Genomic DNA, 20,264 nt, shown 5'->3' with positions numbered 1-20,264 from the left:
ACTAGTGCCGAGTGTGAGTTGCTGTTTTTGCTTGTTTTTGACCTTTCAGGAAAACTGTACCAAACGAAGTGTGAATGCCACGAAACTTTTTGATGATTTTTTAAAACAAAAATAAGACCTGGAAGCTTACAAGGGAGACCAGAGGATACACGGGATGGCGCCAAGCCAATAGGACGTGCCTAGGGGGGTGGTCGCGCCCTGATGGCTTGGGACCACCTCCCATAGCATCCTGGCCTAATTCTTCCACTATAAATTCTCTAATATTGGGAAAACCCTAGAGAGCCTTCGGAATACTTTTTTGACACCGCAAGTCTTTGTTCCATCATGTGCCCATCGCGAGCCCTGTTCTGATGCCCTGCCGGAGGGGGTCGATCATGGAGAACCTCTACATCAACCTTGTTGCTCCCATGGTGATGTATAGTTCACCATAGTCCTACGGGTCCATAACTAGTACCTAGATGGCTCTCTCTGTGATAGCCTGGCTTATTAGGGATGATAGACTACTCATATCAATAAGGAATTTCTTCTTTTTCGAGAGCCCATTCAGAAAGAACTACCAAGTTAAGCGTGCTCAACTTGAAGCAATTTCAGGATGGGTGGTCGGCGAGGAAGTTGTTCCTGGGTGTGCACAAGTGAGGAAAAAGAGCACCGGAAAGACTAGTGTTGATTTATGGGGCCAGACTAGTTCCCGCCAGGAGTAACGTCCGCCAGACGGTGTGTCTCGGGCGTTACAAGTTGGTATCAAAGCCGACCCTCACGGTTACACGGTTGTTTGTCGATAGGTGTGCGGTCATGTTGTTCATGACGTTTGTGATCCGTCGTGACACACGGCATGACACATGTACCGGACTGGACGCATAGACGTATGTGCCCAAAGGGAACATTCATGTGGCTCAACGAGGACGCCGGTTTCTCTGACTGTCGATGTATGTAATAGCCTGGCTTATTAGGGATGATAGACTACTTATATCAATAAGGAATTCCTTCTTTTCCGAAAGCCCATTTAAAAATAACTGGAAAGTTAAACATGCTCAGCTTGGAGTAGTTTCAGGATGGGTGACCGACCGAGAAGTTGTTCCCGGGTGCGCACGAGTGAGGAAAAAGTGCACAGGAAAGACTAGTGTTGATTTGTGGCGCCAAACTAGATCCTGCCAAGAGTAATGCACCCCGGTGGGTGTATCCAGGGGTGTTACTCTCTCTCTCTCTCTCTCTCTCTCCCTCCCTCTGCCTCTCCCTCTCTCTCTTACTCTCTCTCTCTCTCTCTCTCTGATCTTCAATACAAAGTTTACCGTGATTCCTGCGGTGATCTATTCGATGTAATCATCTTTGTGATGTATTTATTAGGATCCGGTGAATTGTGAGTTTATGTTCAGATTATTCATGAATAATATTTGATTCATCTCTGAATTCTTATATCCATGATTATTATAGCTTCATATTTTTCTCTCATCTGTCGGTTTGGTTTGGTCAACTAGATTGATTTATCTTGAGTGGGAGTGGTGCATTGTGATGGGCTCAATCTTGCGATGCTCAATTCCAGTGACAGAAAAGGGCATGACACGTATTGTATTGCTTCCATTAAGGGTAAAACGTCGGGGTTTATTCATATTGATTGGGTTTCATTTGTCTACAACATGTCATGTTGCTCCAAGCATTACTCCATTTCTACTTAATACTCTAAATGCATGCTAGATAACGATCTATGTGTGGAGTAATAGTAGTAGATGCATATTTTCTCCGATCTGTCGGTTTGGTTTGGTCAACTAGATTGATTTATCTTCAGTGGGGGTGGTGCATTGTGATGGGTCCAATCTTGCGGCGCTCAATTCGAATGATAGAAAAGGGCATGACACGTATTGTATTGCTTCCATTAAGGGTAAAACGTCGGGGTTTATTCATATTGATTGGGTTTAATTTGTCTACAACATGCCATGTTGCTCCAAGCATTACTCAGCTTCTACTTAATACTCTAAATGCAATGCTGGATAGCGATCGATTGATGGAGTAATAGTAGTAGATGCAGGCAGAAGTCAGTCAACTTTCTTATGGACGTGATGGCTATATGCATGATCATTGCCGTGAATAAATATTTCATAACTATACGCTTTTCTGTCAATTGCCCAACAATAATTAATCTATCCACCGTATGCTTTCTTAGAGAGAGAAGCCTCTAGCAAAAAATATGGCCCCCGAGTCTTTCCGGCCACCACCGCACCATCCCATGCAACGGTATGCGACTGCGCCTCCCGCTCGCTGGAGCGGCATCTCGCCTTCAAATCTCATCCATATCCAAATTTCTCTCCTCTCTCTCCCCGCGGGTCAACACCCCTCTCGCTCTCTCTCCCTTGATCTAAGAAAAAATGGAAGTTGATGAACCTACAAGAGATGGAACGGATCCGAGCTACCTATAGTGCGATTAGTGTCGACGCTGAGCTTGGGAGATGGACCGGGATCCTTCCAGTTTGTTGATATATTACGATGTCCAGGAGAGGAATCGGGGCGCCCGAAGAATGAGGGATCCACATGACGTCGGGGCGGAGCATCGGGCAGCGCACGTTATGATTCAAGGATCGGAGTTGAGGCGGAGACCTCATGTTGGCCGGTGCAGCATGTGTGTGACAGTAGGCGACAGGGGGCCAAGGTGGACCAATGGACCGTGTCGGTGCGAGGCACGTGGGTAGCGACCGGGCAGGTATGGGTGATGTACTGACTACGAATACCCCATTCCAAATCGGATAGAGATCAGGTGACTTGTCATGCTGCAACATGCAGCTATAAACGACATCCAAAGCCGAAACACATATATCTAGAGGCGTCCCAGCACATAAGACCAAAACGTGGTGGGGAAAAGATGGGTATTCTTCTGTACGAGAACATTGTAATGAAGAAGGTCACAACGAAAATATGATTCGTTTTGGGGATTGGCGCGGGCGTCTCCTGCGCTCCCTCGCTTCGCCGCGGAGGCCGAAGGGGATGCAGCACCGTGCAACCATGGGGATTAGGGGGAAACGGCCCATCGATCCGTGAAACTGCCGCCACAGGCCGAAGAGCAGCGCCGCCGTGGATTAGAGATGAAATATATAGCCTTGTTCCACTTTAGGATAAGCTACATGAAACATATCGCCTTGAACTTGGATATCTTTAGTTGGTATAAGGGGATGTAGATTCTTAGAGCACGTGCACCTGGGCGCCTCTATCCTGACTCTCCAATGTCGCTTTAAGATTTGTGCGACACAACTCACTTTTTACATGAATTATTCTCTTTTATTTCTCTCGTATAGAACATGTCTTGAAGTTCAAACAATTACAGCGCGGCAGAGCCTCCTATCTAGAATCTAGGATAAATCTTTCAGGATTTTTGGTCACACATAAATACTAAAACTAATATTTTTTTCATTAAATAAAACTTATTTTGTATATTTATGTTGTACCAAAAAATCTAAAAGTTTTATCATAGATTCTAGCTAGAAAGCTTTGTTGTTCTGCAAAGATTTCGATTCCAAGACATGTTCTATGTTGGAGAAACAAAAAAAAAGTACTTGCACGAATCGCAATGCGGAGATGGATGGCTAGGATAGATGGGCCCCGGTGGAGATGCTCTAAAACATGTTTTCGTTGGTATGAGGTAGTACAAGGGACTTGTTTTAGTACACTTGGTTCTGAATTGTACAAGAGCTGCTGAATTTCAATGACAAGTGACTTATTGTCTCTGAAGATAAGTGTACTACACAAGAGTTGCATCTATGTTATTTTTTGATTTATTCTTTGCATAAAACAGTAGCTTTTCTCTGCTCATGTTTATGCACAAGAGTGGTTGATGCACAGCCGCATGTTGCAGGGCAATTCACCTGATGTTGTGCAGGAGGGGAGGGTATTCCCGTCACAGTTGTTTAATTAAATCAGCACAGAAAAGAAATACGCACCAACAAGTGTTGCATAGGTCAGTGATAACATTGTGGGCTTATTAATTTCGAGGAGTTTGCTCAGGGAAATGGCTATGGACTCGCTGTTGTTACCCAGATACATACCCTCGGCGGCTAGCAAACTATACAACAGGCAGCAGCTGCGTTACAGCCTTAGTGATGGCACACTCCATCTCAAACTCGGCGTTCTCGGCGTCCAACGGCGACTTGATGCCCGCCTTACGGAACTCGTCGTCGCAGCCTCGGGGGATGTTCATCGCGGAGTCGAGGCTCTTCACGGCGTCGTCCGACTTGCCCGACCAGATTCTCTTGGATGCCTCCTCGAACAGGCCCACGGCTCGGGAGTACAGCATGTAGCAGTAGGTGAGTTCCTCCTGGATCTTCTGGTCCTTGTCCCCGGTGATCAGGGCGGCGATGCGCTTGCGGGTGGCCACGGCCGTCGCGCTGACGATCCCAGTGGCGATGACGGCGAGGCCGCGCTTGTTCGCCAAGGCGCTCTCCTTGTTGGCCTTGAAGAACTTGATGCAGATGGTGTACATGTCAGCGCTGCCGAAGCTTCGGCACGTGTCTTGTAGGACGGAAGCGCTGGACGAGGCGAGGAGTAGGAGGAGGGTGACAAGGGAGAGAGCTTGCGACGGCCTCATGGCTTTGCTGCTACGATTTTCCTGGGTTTCTGAGATGTTTTTGTGTGTTGAGGTCAAACTGTAGGTGGGGTGGTATATATAGGAGATTCTCATCTAGCCTAGAACAATAAACACGGATATATATCGATCAATGTCGAAGGACCTTGGCAAAACAATTAAAGATGGCTACGGTATTATAATTAACATATATTGCGTGCGTATCTATCAATAAATATTTGATATAATACTCCAGGAGGAACTGTAGGTGGGTGGTATATAATGCTTGAGTATCAGATTCTGGTTATTGCTAAATTCCTTGACATTTAACGTCAAGGACAAGATGCCCCTGGGGTCAGTGGCGGCGTCAGGATCAGGCAAAGACCCATACCATTACAGTGCTCGCAGAGTGATCAAAGGGAAGAAACCTCAAGCCGGAGGCAGTAGTCCGGGCTGCCTGGGGCCTGTCTCCGCCGCTGCCTGGCGTCGAAGGGATGGATCCATATTGTTTGAAGATGAAGCCACTCGATCTTTGCTCCTGCTTTTTATATATGTATTTCATATTTCTATATGTATCTGTATTTTATGCCAAAACAATTACATTTACCTCAGGCTTACCTCTACGAAATTTTGGTCATAACTAATATATATGCACATAAAAAACTTTTTTCATGAGGAACATGCATAGAAATAAAGTGTGTAACTTTTGTGGAATTTTGGTCATATATGCAGGAATCATTTTTTTGGGAGCCCATCTCACGCACTTATCCAATTTCGCTACCACTCTCCCTAATCTCTCGTCACTCTCGCCACCGCCACCTCACTCTCATATTCATCACGGCGGATCGAGCACGGGATAGATATTAAGAGCATCTCTACCACATCCCGTATAATGGTTCGATCCATAAATTAACTGTTAAAATACGGATTCAGGCGAAAAAAGTTGTCCGATCAGACCGCGTGAACGCGTCGTGTCCGTAAATATTTTTTTAGGACGCGACTAAATTCCCATCCCAAACCGTGAAAAGGCAGGTTCTCCCCCTCGCATCATCGGTACCCTGTATATAGCGAGAGCGGTTGGCGGGTTGGACATTTCAGCCGTGTTTTTCCCCCGCCCACCGACGTCGGGCTGCCGCCTACGATTCCCGCCATACCAGCCGCCGGGACAACGCCGGCGAGCCGCCACACGCCCGAGATTGACCTATACCCCTTCCTGTTGCCTCAGCCGGCCGGAAAGTTGCAGATCCGCAACTGTTTGTCGTGCCTGCCGGATGTGGCATTTCCAGCCACGAGTGGCTGCGCCAAGCCATGGTTTAGTCGGGGAGCACCCCGCACAGCCCCGGCAAAGCTTCATCGCCGCATGCAGGTACTGGTCCATCCTCTAGTGGCCGTCGTCGGTTTGCCAGCAAGGACTCGACCGGTCGTCGCTCGCGCTCGGTGCTCACGCAGCGGCTCACCTGCTTGTCGATGCCACTCATACAGTGCGACGACTGCACAGAGACAGTGTTGCGGCTCACATCTAGCACGCGGCAACACCTCAGATGGGTATTCTTCAAATGCAATATCGACGGGGTATGTTCTTGTTTTCATTCGGCTTTGTCAACTTATTTGATTCAATTTTGGTAGCTTATTAGATGTTCATGTGTGTAGGAAGGTGAATGCTCACTTTGACACTCGGAAGAAGAATATATCGATTTATTGATAGGAAGAAACTTAATAAATGTTCGTGCATTCCTTAGTATAATTCAGGCTAATGATGCGGCTGCATATGCAATTAGAAAAGAAATTAGAGGGGAAGCAACGTCTAATTCTTTAGAATCAAAGCCGATGAATGAAGAATGTAAGATCAAGAATTCACAGATCAACAATGAATGCATGGAGAAGATGATGTTGGTCCAACTAGTAGGAGTAGTTATGAAAATTGGATATCTTCAAAAATGCCAAATTATGATTCTTGATTTCTTTGATCTTGCTATTTTAGCAAAGATTTGGTGAATTATTATGTATCCAATGCTTTTGAAGAAAATATAGAAGCAAATAAAATGTGTGCAAATAACTGATTTGTGGGTCGGCGACGGACGACAGCCGAGCAGACCCCGCAAACCGGGCGCGCGAAAAAGGATATTCGCAGGTTTGCAGGGTCTGCTCGGTCGTCGCCCACGCCTGTCCGCAAAACCTTTTTTCACAAACTGTAAATGACTTTTGCAGGTCGACGATACACGGGTCTGCTAGAGATGCTCTTACATAGAAGAGATTACGTATCCCAAATCAAATACAAATGCTTTCTCCCCTAAATCTAACAAGAATGGTTCCTTCCCCAATTCCTAACACCACGCACCACCAGCTCTGCTCTTTGCCCAATCTACCATTGTCTCATCCGTTGCGGACCTCACGCCATACGATGGCCACTCCTCCTTGTCATCCACCAACACTGATCTCGCGTCAGACACTCTGTGGTTCCTCTTCTCTCCTTTTCCACCGCCATTTGAGCCCCGAGGCCGATGCCACTGCCTCATGACCTCCTCCTCCACCACCACTAGTCTTAAGGTGCCAGCGGCAGAGTCGGGCTCTTCGTCTGGGCCAAACACCCCTGCCCCTCCCTCTGTTGATGAGGCTCCTCTGATGTACTACAGGGTGCAGTTGGACCACTGACATGTGGGTCCGAAAGAAGGTTGCCCCACCTGTCTGTGACCCCACTGCACTGTGTAGTAAGTCAGGGGAGCAGAGTCCCCCTCTGTTACCTCGTGTGTCGGCGACCACCATCTCCCGATATGAGTATCTCCAACGCTAACCCTCAATTGTCAATCGTATTTGTGTGCATACAGGGTAAGACTAGTTCCGGACAAGGATGCGGGAGATGGCAATCCAACACTGTGCGTATACATTTCAAGCCGGTTTTCAACTAGGTGGACGGAATTCATGCAAACCGGCTTATTTCATATAAAACGGATAAATTTATTATATTTTGAACATATTTTTACTAAACCCTATTCTAAACCTAATATAAATGGTCGGCGGCGTCCCTTCCTCATGTCAAGCCATGCCCCTCAGGAAGTGAAGCTCCATTTGTTGCCTTCGCCTTCTCCAGTTCCGCCTTGACCTCACCAGCTCCACCTCTGTAGCCTGGGCGACTAATCAGTCAACGATATTCCGCCCGTCAAGCCTGGCTTCAACGGGACACTACTAGGAAAAGGCTTGCTAATGGCGCACCTATTTTTGCTATTAATGACGCACTATAGATACGCCACTAGCAATACGTCATTAGATTTTTTTACTAATGGTGCACCACAAGTGCGCCATTAGTATCTGGTATACTAATGGCGCACCAGGTAGTGCGCCATTAGTATTGCTCATGGTGCGCCATTAGTATCTGGTATACTAATGACGCACCAAGTAGTGCGTCATTAGTATAGATCCTGGTGTGTCATTAGTATAGATCCCGGTGCGCCATTAGTATAGATCTCGGTGCGCCATTAGTATAGCTTATGGTGCGCCATTAGTATGCCTCCCAGGGCCATATTTACCCATATGCTCTGGCTTACTAATGGCGCACTAGTGTGTTGAGTGATGCACCACTAGTGTGCTGAGTGATGCGCCACTAGTATGAATATTAGGTATTTATTTTATTTTTTCTGATATTTGCATAGATTACAAAATATATTATTGCACAGAATATAGATAGCACAACATTTAAACAACAGATTTATCGAATACAATAGAAGATTAGTCTCCGAATACAATTCATCATATTAGTCTCCGAATTTAAAATACCGAACAAAGTTAGAACATTACAAGTCCGGAGACCGCGAGTAGCGAGTTTGTCTTCACATTACAAGTCGATATCGACCATCTAAACTACCATCACATAGAAGAGAGCTGCGGCCATCACGATGAGCATAATCGCAATGAAATTGGTCTTCATCCGGTTCCTCCAACGCTCCCTCCTCTCTCCCGCTAGATAGCGCGCGTATCTAACTTCCGCCTCCGCCCTTGTGGTGTACCCTTTGTAACTGTTACCGCTGAATCGGTGAACCTGTCTCCGACACTCCTCCCAGTCGTCGTAGACTTCGGGAACCTTACCCTTGTACACGACATACGACGATATCTCTATGCACTAGCCAAACAAAACGTTAGTAGCAATTCACAGAGACATACAAGTTCATTAAAGTTTAATATTACAACTATAACAGCACGACTCATGGTCCTACTAATAAATAGCATCGATTATATATAAGTTGAACGACTGTCCAAACCAAAGTAACATACAAGTTCATTAAAGATAAAATTATTGACAACAAATGAACAAATGCACATTTACAGTATTACATGAAAAATAAAGTAAACATCAGAAGGGCATGTAAAGAAATTACATGGCACAAAGGTTAAATGTCACAAGGGCATATAGCTGCTTGACTTTTACATTTCGTGGCCTTTAACAGGGTACTTGTTTGGATGTTCAGTAAACTTACTACGATTAGTAACCACTTTGAAGATAGCACGACTAGTCTGTGAGACTGTAGTAACCGAACCACCTGCTATGAATTCAGCAGTTAGAAATGGTAGCATGTAGGCAGCCAAACCAATTATGGTGCCGGAGAATGTAGCATCAGGATGTATTACACGACCATAGCAGGCCAAAAAATCATGTGGTAGGAGCAAAGAACCTATTGCAAGAACAGAGATAAATCGGGTTGTAGTATCAGAGGCAATATCGATTATTTCTTTCGGGCAAGGTGTTTTTGCGCAAGAGATTAAATGCTCCCTCATGTGCTATACAATCAAACCAAATAGTCCTAAAAAAAGGAAATTCATAATTATTCACGATGTGTTCTATTAAACTGCAGAATCTCTCTTATATAAAAAAACTATATGAGCTGAAATGCCATGAAGCTACTAGCTTGGTTGCTTCTTTTATCTAGAATACACGTACGTGATTTGTTATAGCATTCATAAACCAACACATGTTTTGATAAATCTCGAATAGGTTTCATATAACTCAGGTAGGCCACTATCTGATCTTCATCAAGGCAAATCACTAACACAATCAGAACACCAGAATCAGCAGCAATAAATTAAATAGCACAAAACCTTATCAAACCGGCAAGTCATCATCAGGTTAACATACTGCACACAAAACTCCTTGGCCCTTTCTCACCCCATAGCCATACATTAAAACGAATAATCTAACTGGCAGAGACCATAATGCACCAGCTATCACCAATTCTCCGTATCATCATGTTCCATGTAAAGACAACCAAGCAACACCAGCATATCCGATATGACACCCTGAGAAGCACACAAATTCATATGATTTATTACTTTTCCCACATATGAGACTGTAAGTTTCTTCCTCACCACTGTGTTGCCTCATAGAACAAAGACCAACTAGAATTAAGCATCTTATAAATTCCATCAAAATTTTCAACCCTGAAATTGCAACAAAGGCAGTGCAGTGGTTTGATAGTGCATAATGATACAACATAAGAACATGGCAGCGCAACATGGCATATTGTCTTGGCAGCATATATTAGTACATTGTGTGGTGAAAACTAAAACCAGAGGTTCACTGGAAATGAGTTGCCAAGGTGTTCCCTTAATTCCTTCAGTTCCTTATTATGATGTCATGTGACATTAAACTAGTAACGGAGAGTGTAACAAGTCACAAAAGCAACCGAAGCAATTACAGAACAGCTTATTAAGTCAACTTGCCGGGGTGAGCAGGCCAGCGAGGCCGCACTCGTCGACGAAGATGCGCGCCGACTCGGCGGCCTTCTTGCCCATCATCTTGGCCTTGAGGGACCAGTCGGACACCTTGTCGTACCTCACGAGGATCCTCTCGCATTCATCATTCACCAAAACTTGTTACCACCAACATCCTCAACAAGTAATTAGGTGTGGTTAACTGATCAATGAAGCAGAGAGGACGGTTCATTGGTAATTACTTCTGAAAAGATGGTTCTCGAGGCTCCCTCGCGGCATGAACTCGTAGACGAGGAGGCGCTGCTCGTCCTCGAGGCAGTACCCGACGAGCCTGACAAGATTCGGGTGCGACAACTGACCAAGATAGTTCACTTCAGCCTGCACAACACATTCAGAAGCCATATTCAGTAACAATGGATTTAGAAATTTGAACAACACACTGATTCTGAATGCAGAGATTCAGAAAGTTCAGAACATATTCAGTAGCAGAGTAATTCAGAGAAGAGAAGAGAAGGTGAAGACTGACCAGCCACTCGCAGTGGCCCTGGAAGCCCTCCTGGTTGAGCTTCTTGACGGCGATGAACATGCCGGTTCCGGGCCGTGCGGGGGCGAAGGTGGTCTCGTCGACCCAGCCCTTGAAGACGGACCCGAAGCCGCCCTCGCCGAGCACGCTGTCGGGCCGGAAGTTGCGGGTGGCCGTCTTGAGCTCCGTGAATGTCTTCCGCACCAGCTCGGTGGTGGCAAAGTCCCAGTAGATGAGGAAACCGTCAAGCCCCGCCGTCCAGCAGTGGCTCGCGAGCTTGGCGGTCCTGCTGCTGCCCTTCTGCTGTTGATGTTGCAGACGAGGAGGAGATCCACCAGAGCACCGTGCTGACGGAGAAGCCGGATCTGGTGAAGAAAGAAGAAATAGGATGGTCAGAGAGAGAGAGAGAGAGAGGGAGAGAGAGAGAGGGGGGGGGGTACCTGCCGACGGAGGGAAGGTGGCGCGGCGGAGCAGTCAGGGGCGCGGCGACCTCAACCCTAGCTGACAGGGAGGTGCGGCGGCGCCGATGGGAGGGCCGGCTCACGGTAGCTCATGGTGACGGCGACTGGGGGCGCGGCGCGGAGGAGGGTGCGGCCGGTAGGTGGAGATGCGGTGGGTGGCCGGTGGGTGGAGGTGCGGTGGGCGGCACGGGGAGCAGGCGGTGGCGCGGGGAGCAGATCGGCTCGGCGAGGAAACACAGAGCATGACACGGGCACGGCTCGGTTTTGGGGGTTTGAAAAAAAAACATTTGGCGGTCCATTTTCGTCTACGCGCGTCTATTTTTGCGGTCTATTTTCATGTGTGTGGCGGACAGGGGCAGGAAAGCGTCGATTTTCCCATGTTACTAATGACGCACCACCTACATATGCGCCATTAGTAACCCTGGTTACTAATGGCGCACCTCCTCTGGTGCGCCATTAGTAGTTCTGCAAAAAAAAAATAGTAGTGGCGCACCACCAACAGATGCGCCATTAGTAACACTGGTTACTAATGGCGCACTAGTTGTGGTGCGCCATTAGTAGTTTGCAAAAAAAAATTATAGTAGTGGCGCACTACTAACACATGCGCCATTAGTAACCCTGCTTACTAATGGCGCACCAGCTGCTGGTGCATCATTAGTAGTTTTGCAAAAAAAATAAAAAATATATAGTAGTGGCGCACCGAGTGTGTGGTGCGCCATTAGTGTCCACCACACTAATGGCACACCTCACATGGTGCGTCACTATTATATAGTAGTGGTGCACTGCTTGTGTGGTGCGCCATTAGTATCTATATCATCTATAGCCCTTTTCCTAGTAGTGGGAGTAGAGGAGCGGTGGCCTTCATGGGACACGAGGTCCCGTGACCTCCCATGAGCTACTCTTCCTCATTATCGGTGGCGCTCGTGGATGTGTCGTATTCGTGGTCGTGGAGGTGCTGGCGTTGTGGGCCTCATCCTCGCTCTTGCCGAGCACCTCATCTGCTGCCTCATCAAACTCCTTGTAAGTGTCTTCTAACTCCGGATGATGCTAGATGTACCGCTACTAGGCACGACCAAATTCGCCGTCGGGGCGTTAGGATGCGAGGAGCGCCTCCTACCCCGCCATGTCTAAGTAAGGTGTGATGGCAGTGCCGAGTGCGAGTTGCTCCTCTGCATGTAACTGCTCATTGAGGAGGTGGAGGTTGTAGGCCTGGTCGGCCGTGCGCTTGTCGGAACTTGGCCTCCCACTCCTCCCGCACCATGTACCGATGTACATGTAGTGGGCAATGGCCTCAATGATGGTTATGCCGGCTTGCACCAGCGAGGAGGGTGACAGCGGCTCGTGCTCACCCGCGTCCTCCATGATGTCATCGTCAGACTGTGTTTGCCTTCTAGCCAGCATCCATGGCGGCCATCTCCTTTTTCTGCTCGAACGAAAGGTTGTCCCATGGGGCTTTGGACCACGAGGAAGACATGACGAGCTTGGTGTAGAAGAGGGGAAATGGGCCGGAGCAGAATGAATACGACTATGGCCTAGGCTGGAGTTTATATAGAGGGTGGATGGCAATGTGCCGTCACGAAGTGGTTAATGATGGGCGGCAAATGGACGGACAGGTGGCCGAAGTAGGTTTCTCAGCACACACACACACACACACGAGTTCAATAGAGGTGTTTCAATGCGGCGAGGAGGTGTATTCACTCGGGCATGTAGCGGGCGGTGCTCTTTTGGCCGACGCACCATTTCAATGTCGGTGCGAGTGAGAGGTCACGGACCGGCATCGATGCGCAACGGCCACTCTACATCAGCATGGACATGGGTAACTCGCGTTGGACGGGAACACGTGCGTGTGAGGGGTCAGATTTTGGGTGGGTCAGAGCAGTCATAAATGGGTGTGGTTGTGGTCCGGGCGCCCCAAGGCCCCCCCCCCCCGTCCCCCAACCCCCACATTTGTCTTCGATTTACAAAAAGGTGCATAGTCCAGATGGTTGTGAGTAGTTTCAAGGTCCGCGTTGGAGATGCCCTAAACCCCCATCCCCTATGGAACATGCATGTCAAGTGTTCGATGCAACCATGTAATATGCATGTCAAGTGTTCGATGCAACACACACTATTTTTTTTTAATTCATGGTCTATCGTCGTTGTGATTGATAGTATTCCTTATTGTAAGACTATCCACGATGAGAAGTAACATAGAGTAATACTCCCTCTGTAAACTAATATAAGAGCATTTATATTATTAAAGTAGTATTCTAAATGCTCTTATATTAGTTTAAGGAGTGAGTAACATGCATATGTTACTAGTCTAAGTTACTACCTCCATAGTGGGTAGTAACATAGGGGTAGTAACATGCACTGTCTTTTATTTATTACCTTATAGATTCATCTTGTGTTGGTCTCTTGATGTTACTCGTAGTATGAGTAGCTAGTTATGTTACTCAATTTCTCTCAATTCTCATTAATTAGCCACCACGTCATATTTTTCGATTAGTTGTCATCTATGTTACTAGATATGTTTCTCCCACTTTAGATTGTTTAATGCATGTAAAGTGTTTGATGCAATGCGCGCACATTATAGAAAACATTGTACTCCCTCCGTCCGGATGTGTTGGGTATCCAAGAAATAATAGAAATTTCAAAACTGTAAGTGGCTTAAGTATTTAGAAACGTGAGATTAATTGCACTTCTCCTAAGGGTGGGAACTAAGGCCTATTTCAAGGCAAATGTGCTTACATGAGGTGCTAAGCACATTAAAAGAATAGCAACTTAAGCCCCCAACAAATTGGTGCTTCACTTATTGTTACTAAGCATTCTTCATTTAATGATTTTGTAACTGAAATTGTTCATGCATTGTTAGGCTCCTTTTATTTAAGTGTTTTGCCTACGTTCACGCGTTTAGCAATGTTTCTTTCTACGATCATCACACTCACCTCTTTCTTATTAATTAGCTTGTCATATCATATTTTTCGCCTATATGACAACCTTATTACCTGTAAAAAAGTGAAGCATTAAGAGGGCCTAATTATCACGTAATTAGCACCAGCCAGACGTGCATTGCATGCATGCAGTTTTTCTCCTTGAGCTCATTTGGTACTCAACGCAAAAATCTTGGAATGCTGAGCATGTATGCGTGTGAACGCTTGGAAGGGGCACTTTAATACAACATTTGGAACAGGTTCCACTATCATTAGAGAAGAGAACAGAAAGGCGAAAGAGGTAATACACCGATGATACTTTAACTTGTCCTGAACATTTAGTTTAATGATTGAATTTAAAAAATACATCGAATTAGTTCTAAACTTGACTGAAGCGTGGAAATATGGTGCTAAACAAATATGTAGATGTAAAATGTGCTGACATGGCATTGTTTTGACTGATGTGGCATATCTTCCACTTGTAATGATGAAATATGATTATTTGAGAACTACATGTATCTATGCCTAGTGGGTCCCACCTAATCAGTGATGAAATATGATTATTTAAGTACTTTATGTATCTATGCCTAGTGGGTCCCACCTAAATCAGTATAGAGGGAAAATCGAAACTAAAAATTAATCTTGAAATATCTCGTACCGGCGACCTGCTGCAGCCAGGTTGCATGAGCTAACCACTGCTCCCTCTGTAAACTAATATAAGAATATTTAGATAATTAAAACAGTGATCTAAATGCTCTTATATTAGTTTACGGAGGGAGTACAACGAAGGGGCATCAGTGTACATAATATACCTCCAATGTCAATGTAAAGGGCTCTCGTGCTTAAATGCATTGCAGCCATAGACCCATTTTGCACATGTTAACTTTTAAAAATCAAAGTCTGTAAATTATAAAGAAAATAATAATATTTAGGTTCAAATATTCATGTGTTATTAATAATTACCTCGTGGTGTACAAATATTCGTGTGTTAATAGTAATTAATTTGACGTATACAAATATTTGTGTGCATGTATTGTTTTAAAAAGAATTCTATACACCAGGCCCCTTGCCTCATTGTGGGTTAATAAATATATGTTGTAAATAAATAATAACCTCATGGTACACAAATATTTGTATGCACACCAAGTAGATATATCGAGGTATACAATAAAATAAATTAGCTAAAAATGTTCCTATAATTTTCAAAATATTCAATTATGATATAAGAAATAATATTTAAAAAATTTACATGATTGTTTGAAAAAATCTTTAATAAATACAAACATTTAAAATATACAGTCATGGATTATACAAGAATGTTCATTAAATAAAAATTAGTAAGTAAAAAAATTCAAACTGTAATTATGAATAACGCATGAATATTTGAATCTAACTTTTATTATTCTGACAATTATTTACAGACGTTATACATTTCTGTAAAACAGTTAACATGTGCTAAATGGGCCACTGGCTGCAGCGCATCTAACATAGAGCCTATTCATTTAGAATTCATAAAGTCTGAGCGAGCAAAATTCGCATAGAAGCGTTGTTAGTGTACTGCTCAGCGCTGCTTGTCTTGAAGCTGCAGATTTGAGTCGTGGTGTAATGTTTTTAATTTTAATTTACATTAATATACTGACAGACAGTGCCATTTTGGCACACCGAACGTTTGGCATTAGCATCATATTTACACTCATCTGCCAAGTTTTAGAATTAGTTTGATGTTTTTTTAAGTTCAGGCATTAAGTTGAACATCCATGGCAATTTCAGTTACCACCGATGCAATTACCTCAACGCAAAACCGTGTCTTTGACGCAAACTGAAAGATTTTTTTTAAGTGACAGTTGTCCTGCATTTATTAAAAAGAAATAGTTGCTCAGTTAATTTGGAAAAAACCGAGCGAAAACCAGATTGTCCGGTTAATTATGGAAAACCGGGTGACAACCGTTACAATCGTTGAGCGGCACACATAAGAAAGCCCACGCACACCACTCCAAAGAGGGACTCGACGAGACAGCACACACGCGTCATCGTCATCACTCCTCCCCTAGAGGCGTCAACGCCATCCCTACACTCTAAGCAAACAACTCCAACTCCACCGCAGGCGATCATCGACTCAACGCACGCTGAAAAGGACACCTGAAGCTACAAGATCTGTGTCAAAGACTGAACCACCTACGGCCTGACGACGCAACTCCGACTACGACGGAGAAGACTCTAAGATAAAACCAGGCACAACTGGTGCCACGGGAGATCGCTGAACGGGCTACATGCAGCCAGTCATCGTATACCACAGGGCCCCGCCGCCGTAGCTTCGACTCCATAACAACAAACAAACCGAGGCAAAACCACGGACACGACAAAGGAGAGCCGACTACCGCAACCATTGCCGCGTCGCCGACATCGCTTCTAGCATCATCGTTGCTGCAAAAGCCAGGACGCCACACCCGCCGTCAACCGCCATCCATCGGCCCTTCTCGCCGATGCCAAGCTCCCAAGACGAAGCCCCCAAGAGGGAATACAACACCAAGGCGCCGCCATCGTCTGATCACAGATCAAGGTTTCCCTCGAAGAGGCCGAAATGGCTAGATTTGTGCAGGAGGGGTGGGTGCACGAGGGGTGGGAGCCCGAAGCAACGATGCCTCCAAGAAGGTCAACGATGGCCATAGCCGCCGCCATTGCTGGTCATAGCACGAGGCCATGACATGATTTTCACCCAGTTCCATGCCACCTCAGCCGCACATCATTCCGCATTGGCGTCGACAAGCCCACCAATCATCAGCACCCTCACCACCATCAAACTTGCCCGTGGACGAAGAACCACATCTGTTGGCCCCACCGCACGACGCCACAGGCCCCTTGCTGGCCGCACGCCTCGTCGAAGACCATTGCACCATCCACACTCAAGCGGGACCAGACCATGCCCGAGCCCCTCGTCCTTGCATGCTCACGCCTCCTTGTGCCCAGCACGGGGTCATCCCGGAGCCGCGTCGAGGAGCCCCTACTGTCCACCTCGCCGATGAAGCCAACCAGATCTGTGTTGTCCCGCAGCCGTACCAACGGGCCACCGCCGCTCCGACGCACCGCTCCAAACCGCCCCGCCGGCCACCACCCCACCGCCGTCAACGGGTCAGCCACCACCCCGTCACCGTCAACAGGCCAGTCACAGCTGCCCGACCCAGAGGTCGGCCTCCAGATCCAATCGCCCCTCCTCGGGCAATTGGATGGACATGAAGGCCAGAGAACGCTCGGCCGCCACCTTCCTCGAAGCGTGCACGGCCTTCATTTAAGTGTGAACACTTTGCGCAAACTGAAAGATGAACAGTGTTGAAACTAAACACCCCATCAGGTTCCAAATGATCATTTCACCGCATGCACAGTTTGCATGAAGGGGCAGAGGCAGCGGAAACCAAAAGGATAATGTTAACGGCCAACCTGAAAAGTATTAAAAGACTAAGGGCAATAGTTCACCACGAGGCCATGGTCGCTGCGATGATTTACAATGTACTTCCTCCGTAAAGAAATATACTCCGTTTTAATTATTTTTTCTAGATTGTCTAAATACAAATGTATCTAATCACATTTTAGTATTTAAATATATTTATTTCTACACAGATCTAAGACAAGAATTTTGAAACGTACTTCCTCCGTTCCTAAATATAAGTCTTTGTAGAGATTTCACTAATGGATTACGTACGGATGTATATAGACATATTTTAAAGTATAGATTCAATCATTTTGTTTCGTATGTAGACCTTTAGTGAAATCGATTAAAAGACTTATATTTAGAAACGGAGGAAGTAGAAAATAGTACTAGTACTCAACGGGCAGGCTGCACCCGAAATTAAAATAGGGCGTGTCTCATTCCGTAGACATCCTATATTGCGTATCAACACGCAAATTATGAATGCACGAATATCCCCAGAAGGCCATACCACGCGGAGAGTGCGGTATAAGCAAATCTCAAACAGAAAAAAAAATTCCCCATGAGGCCATGATCGCCATGCTCATAGCAGATTGGGCGTCATTAATTAAATTATTTCTGTTTCAAATCGACCACACACGGTAATTCCAACAAAAAGTGCACTCATATGAAGGGGTGATTTGAAACGATGCACTTATAATGAAGCCAGTTATAGGGAGTTCGTTATGACGAGCGCGATGGAGACATCCTTAGTGAACTCGGAGTCCTCGGCTGCGAGCGGCGACTTGACGCCCAATTCGCTGAAGCCGTCCTCGCAGGTTTGGGGGCCGACCAGCGCGCCGCTGAGGTTCGCCGCCGCGTCCTGCTTGCCTCGCGGTGTGCCCGCCGCGAGGCCTTTCGCCGCCACGTCGAGCAAGTCCACGTCTTGCGAGTACAGATCGCCGCAGTCGTTGAGGCCCGACAGGATGTGCTTGTCCTTCTCCGAGGCCTTGAGGGCCTGGATGCGCTTGCCGATGCTCTTGGCTGCCGCTCCGGCGAGCTTCGACGCGATGACGGCCAGGCCACGCTTGTCGGCGGTGGCGCTGTCCTTGCTGGCCTGGAAGAACTTGATGCAGTAGTCGTAGCCGATGTCCGGGTTGCCGGCGCCGAAGGACTTGCACGTGTCTTCTAAAACGGAAGCGCTGGACATGGAGAGGAGGAAGAGGAGGACGAGGCAAGGGAGAGCTCGTGAAGGCCCCATGGTTTTCGATGTTTGTGTTCGCAGCAAATGGAGTTGTATGTGGATGGTATATATGTACAAGACCGTCATCGAGATAAATAGGAGCAAAATGGCAGGGTTTAATGGACGTTGATTTCTTGCTATAAATAGGTGCGTAATTCGAATTATTTACTTCCAGAAATAGCAGAAGTAGGGATTTGCTTGTTTTAAAAGAGGAAACTTCTCGAGCTTAACCTAGGCCTTTGAACCGAGCTGGGTTATACCTGTGCGTACATGAGTAGCCCATCGTCGGCAAGCGCATCGGCCCGACCCACTATAGTGGTGCTGAAGAAGCCACAATGTCCACAGCGCTCTTCGGCCGACCCACTATGGTGCCCGAGTTCTATATTTATTTATTTTGGTTCTATGTCTCAAAAAATTATTTTGTTTTTTTTATTTTCTATTTATTCGTGGTTCGTATATATATGTAAATTGCAAAATTCTTATGATTTTCTCAATATTCACAAAACATTAATAATATTTTACAAAATGTTCATGAATTTTAAAAATCGTGAATTTATGAAAATAGTCATGAATTTCAAAACATATTCCTTTATTGTCTAAATAAATATTCGTGGATTTTTCTAACATAGTATTCAGTATTTTAGGGAAATATTAATTGGAAAGGATAACAAAGTGAAAGAAACACCAAATCAGAAGAAACTGGGAAAAAGGGGAAATATGGGAAACAAGAGACTGAAATTAAGGAAAATTTGGCACCCTGGCCTAGCAAAAATGTACTCCCAACTTGGAACGAGCGTTAAAAGATTTATTGGACTTCTTTCTCTTTTGACTTTTCCTGGCTATGGTGTGGGAAGAAAAATAATAGAAGAATAACAGGGAAAAATAACGATGCCCTGCCTCGCATTCGTCCGTTCTAACTAGTGACAGCGGGGCGGGCACAACGGGGGTGGGGGTGCAACTATACACCATGTTATTCGAAATAGGCTCTATCCGAGGATAGGCGACTTGGGTGGTAACTGGGGTTTTGTTACATGAAAACTTCTATTTTTCTCTTCCATAGCTTGACATCAAAATTAGAGGTCTGGTCTTCAACAAGCATGATCGGGTGTCTGGCATATACCGATATGGGGATCGTGCAGCCACAATCTGGAGTTATTGGTTAGAAGAGAGCTAGTTATTAGACTCGATTGTGGTCTTTTTGGCGTGTGTGTGTGCGCATTTTGCATTGCTGCCTAGTGTCATGCCATGTTCCATGTCATTGATTTGTACAAACTGATGAGGGTAATTTTATTTTTCTTAATTAACAGATTGAGGAATTGGACTCTACTAAAAAAACAGGCACTTGCTACACGTCTAGCCATCTACTATAGTCTCCTTTGGTTCATATGATAGTAATGTCATTCGAATCATTTCAAATGTGAAGCATTGGTTCCTATCTTACGTAAGAATATAAATTCATTCCTACAAACCAAAGAGCTC

The 20,264-nt window shown here is 45.8% G+C and overlaps 3 protein-coding genes across 3 annotated transcripts; all 3 read right to left on the bottom strand.

Moving 5' to 3' along the window:
• Positions 1–3,945: 3,945 nt before the first annotated feature.
• LOC123430825 (pectinesterase inhibitor 12-like) lies at positions 3,946–4,662 on the bottom strand. Its single transcript, XM_045114663.1, has one exon. It carries the CDS (start codon positions 4,658–4,660, stop codon positions 4,046–4,048), a length of 615 nt encoding a protein of 204 aa, XP_044970598.1. The 5' UTR covers positions 4,661–4,662; the 3' UTR covers positions 3,946–4,045.
• Positions 4,663–10,387: 5,725 nt separating this feature from the next.
• LOC123428772 (probable serine/threonine-protein kinase PIX13) lies at positions 10,388–11,471 on the bottom strand. Its single transcript, XM_045112923.1, has 3 exons — positions 11,311–11,471; positions 10,770–11,163; positions 10,388–10,621 (listed from the first exon to the last, which is right to left on the bottom strand). The coding sequence occupies exons 1-3, from the start codon at positions 11,469–11,471 to the stop codon at positions 10,472–10,474; spliced, it is 705 nt and encodes a 234-aa protein (XP_044968858.1). The 3' UTR covers positions 10,388–10,471.
• Positions 11,472–18,129: 6,658 nt separating this feature from the next.
• Positions 18,130–18,835, bottom strand: LOC123430824 (putative invertase inhibitor). The gene has a single exon (XM_045114662.1). It carries the CDS (start codon positions 18,801–18,803, stop codon positions 18,273–18,275), a length of 531 nt encoding a protein of 176 aa, XP_044970597.1. The 5' UTR covers positions 18,804–18,835; the 3' UTR covers positions 18,130–18,272.
• Between the last annotated feature and the right edge of the window lie 1,429 nt (positions 18,836–20,264).

The sequence above is a fragment of the Hordeum vulgare genome, chromosome 2H (assembly GCF_904849725.1).
Source record: "Hordeum vulgare subsp. vulgare chromosome 2H, MorexV3_pseudomolecules_assembly, whole genome shotgun sequence".
In the NCBI taxonomy this organism is placed as follows: Eukaryota; Viridiplantae; Streptophyta; class Magnoliopsida; order Poales; family Poaceae; genus Hordeum; species Hordeum vulgare.
Note: the sequence above shows the minus strand (reverse complement) of the source record. Positions and strands in the feature narration are given on the sequence as shown.

Bases quoted from the DNA above. Each gene is read 5' to 3' on its own strand.
- LOC123430825 (XM_045114663.1), bottom strand. From the start codon at position 4,660: ATGAGAATCTCCTATATATACCACCCCACCTACAGTTTGACCTCAACA.
- LOC123428772 (XM_045112923.1), bottom strand. From the start codon at position 11,471: ATGCTCTGTGTTTCCTCGCCGAGCCGATCTGCTCCCCGCGCCACCGCC. The intron at 11,164-11,310 runs GTGAGCCGGCCC...TCTCTCTCTCTC, and splicing joins CGCCGTCACCATGAGCTACC to TCTGACCATCCTATTTCTTC. The intron at 10,622-10,769 runs GTCAGTCTTCAC...TGTGTTGTGCAG, and splicing joins AGGGCCACTGCGAGTGGCTG to GCTGAAGTGAACTATCTTGG.
- LOC123430824 (XM_045114662.1), bottom strand. From the start codon at position 18,803: ATGGGGCCTTCACGAGCTCTCCCTTGCCTCGTCCTCCTCTTCCTCCTC.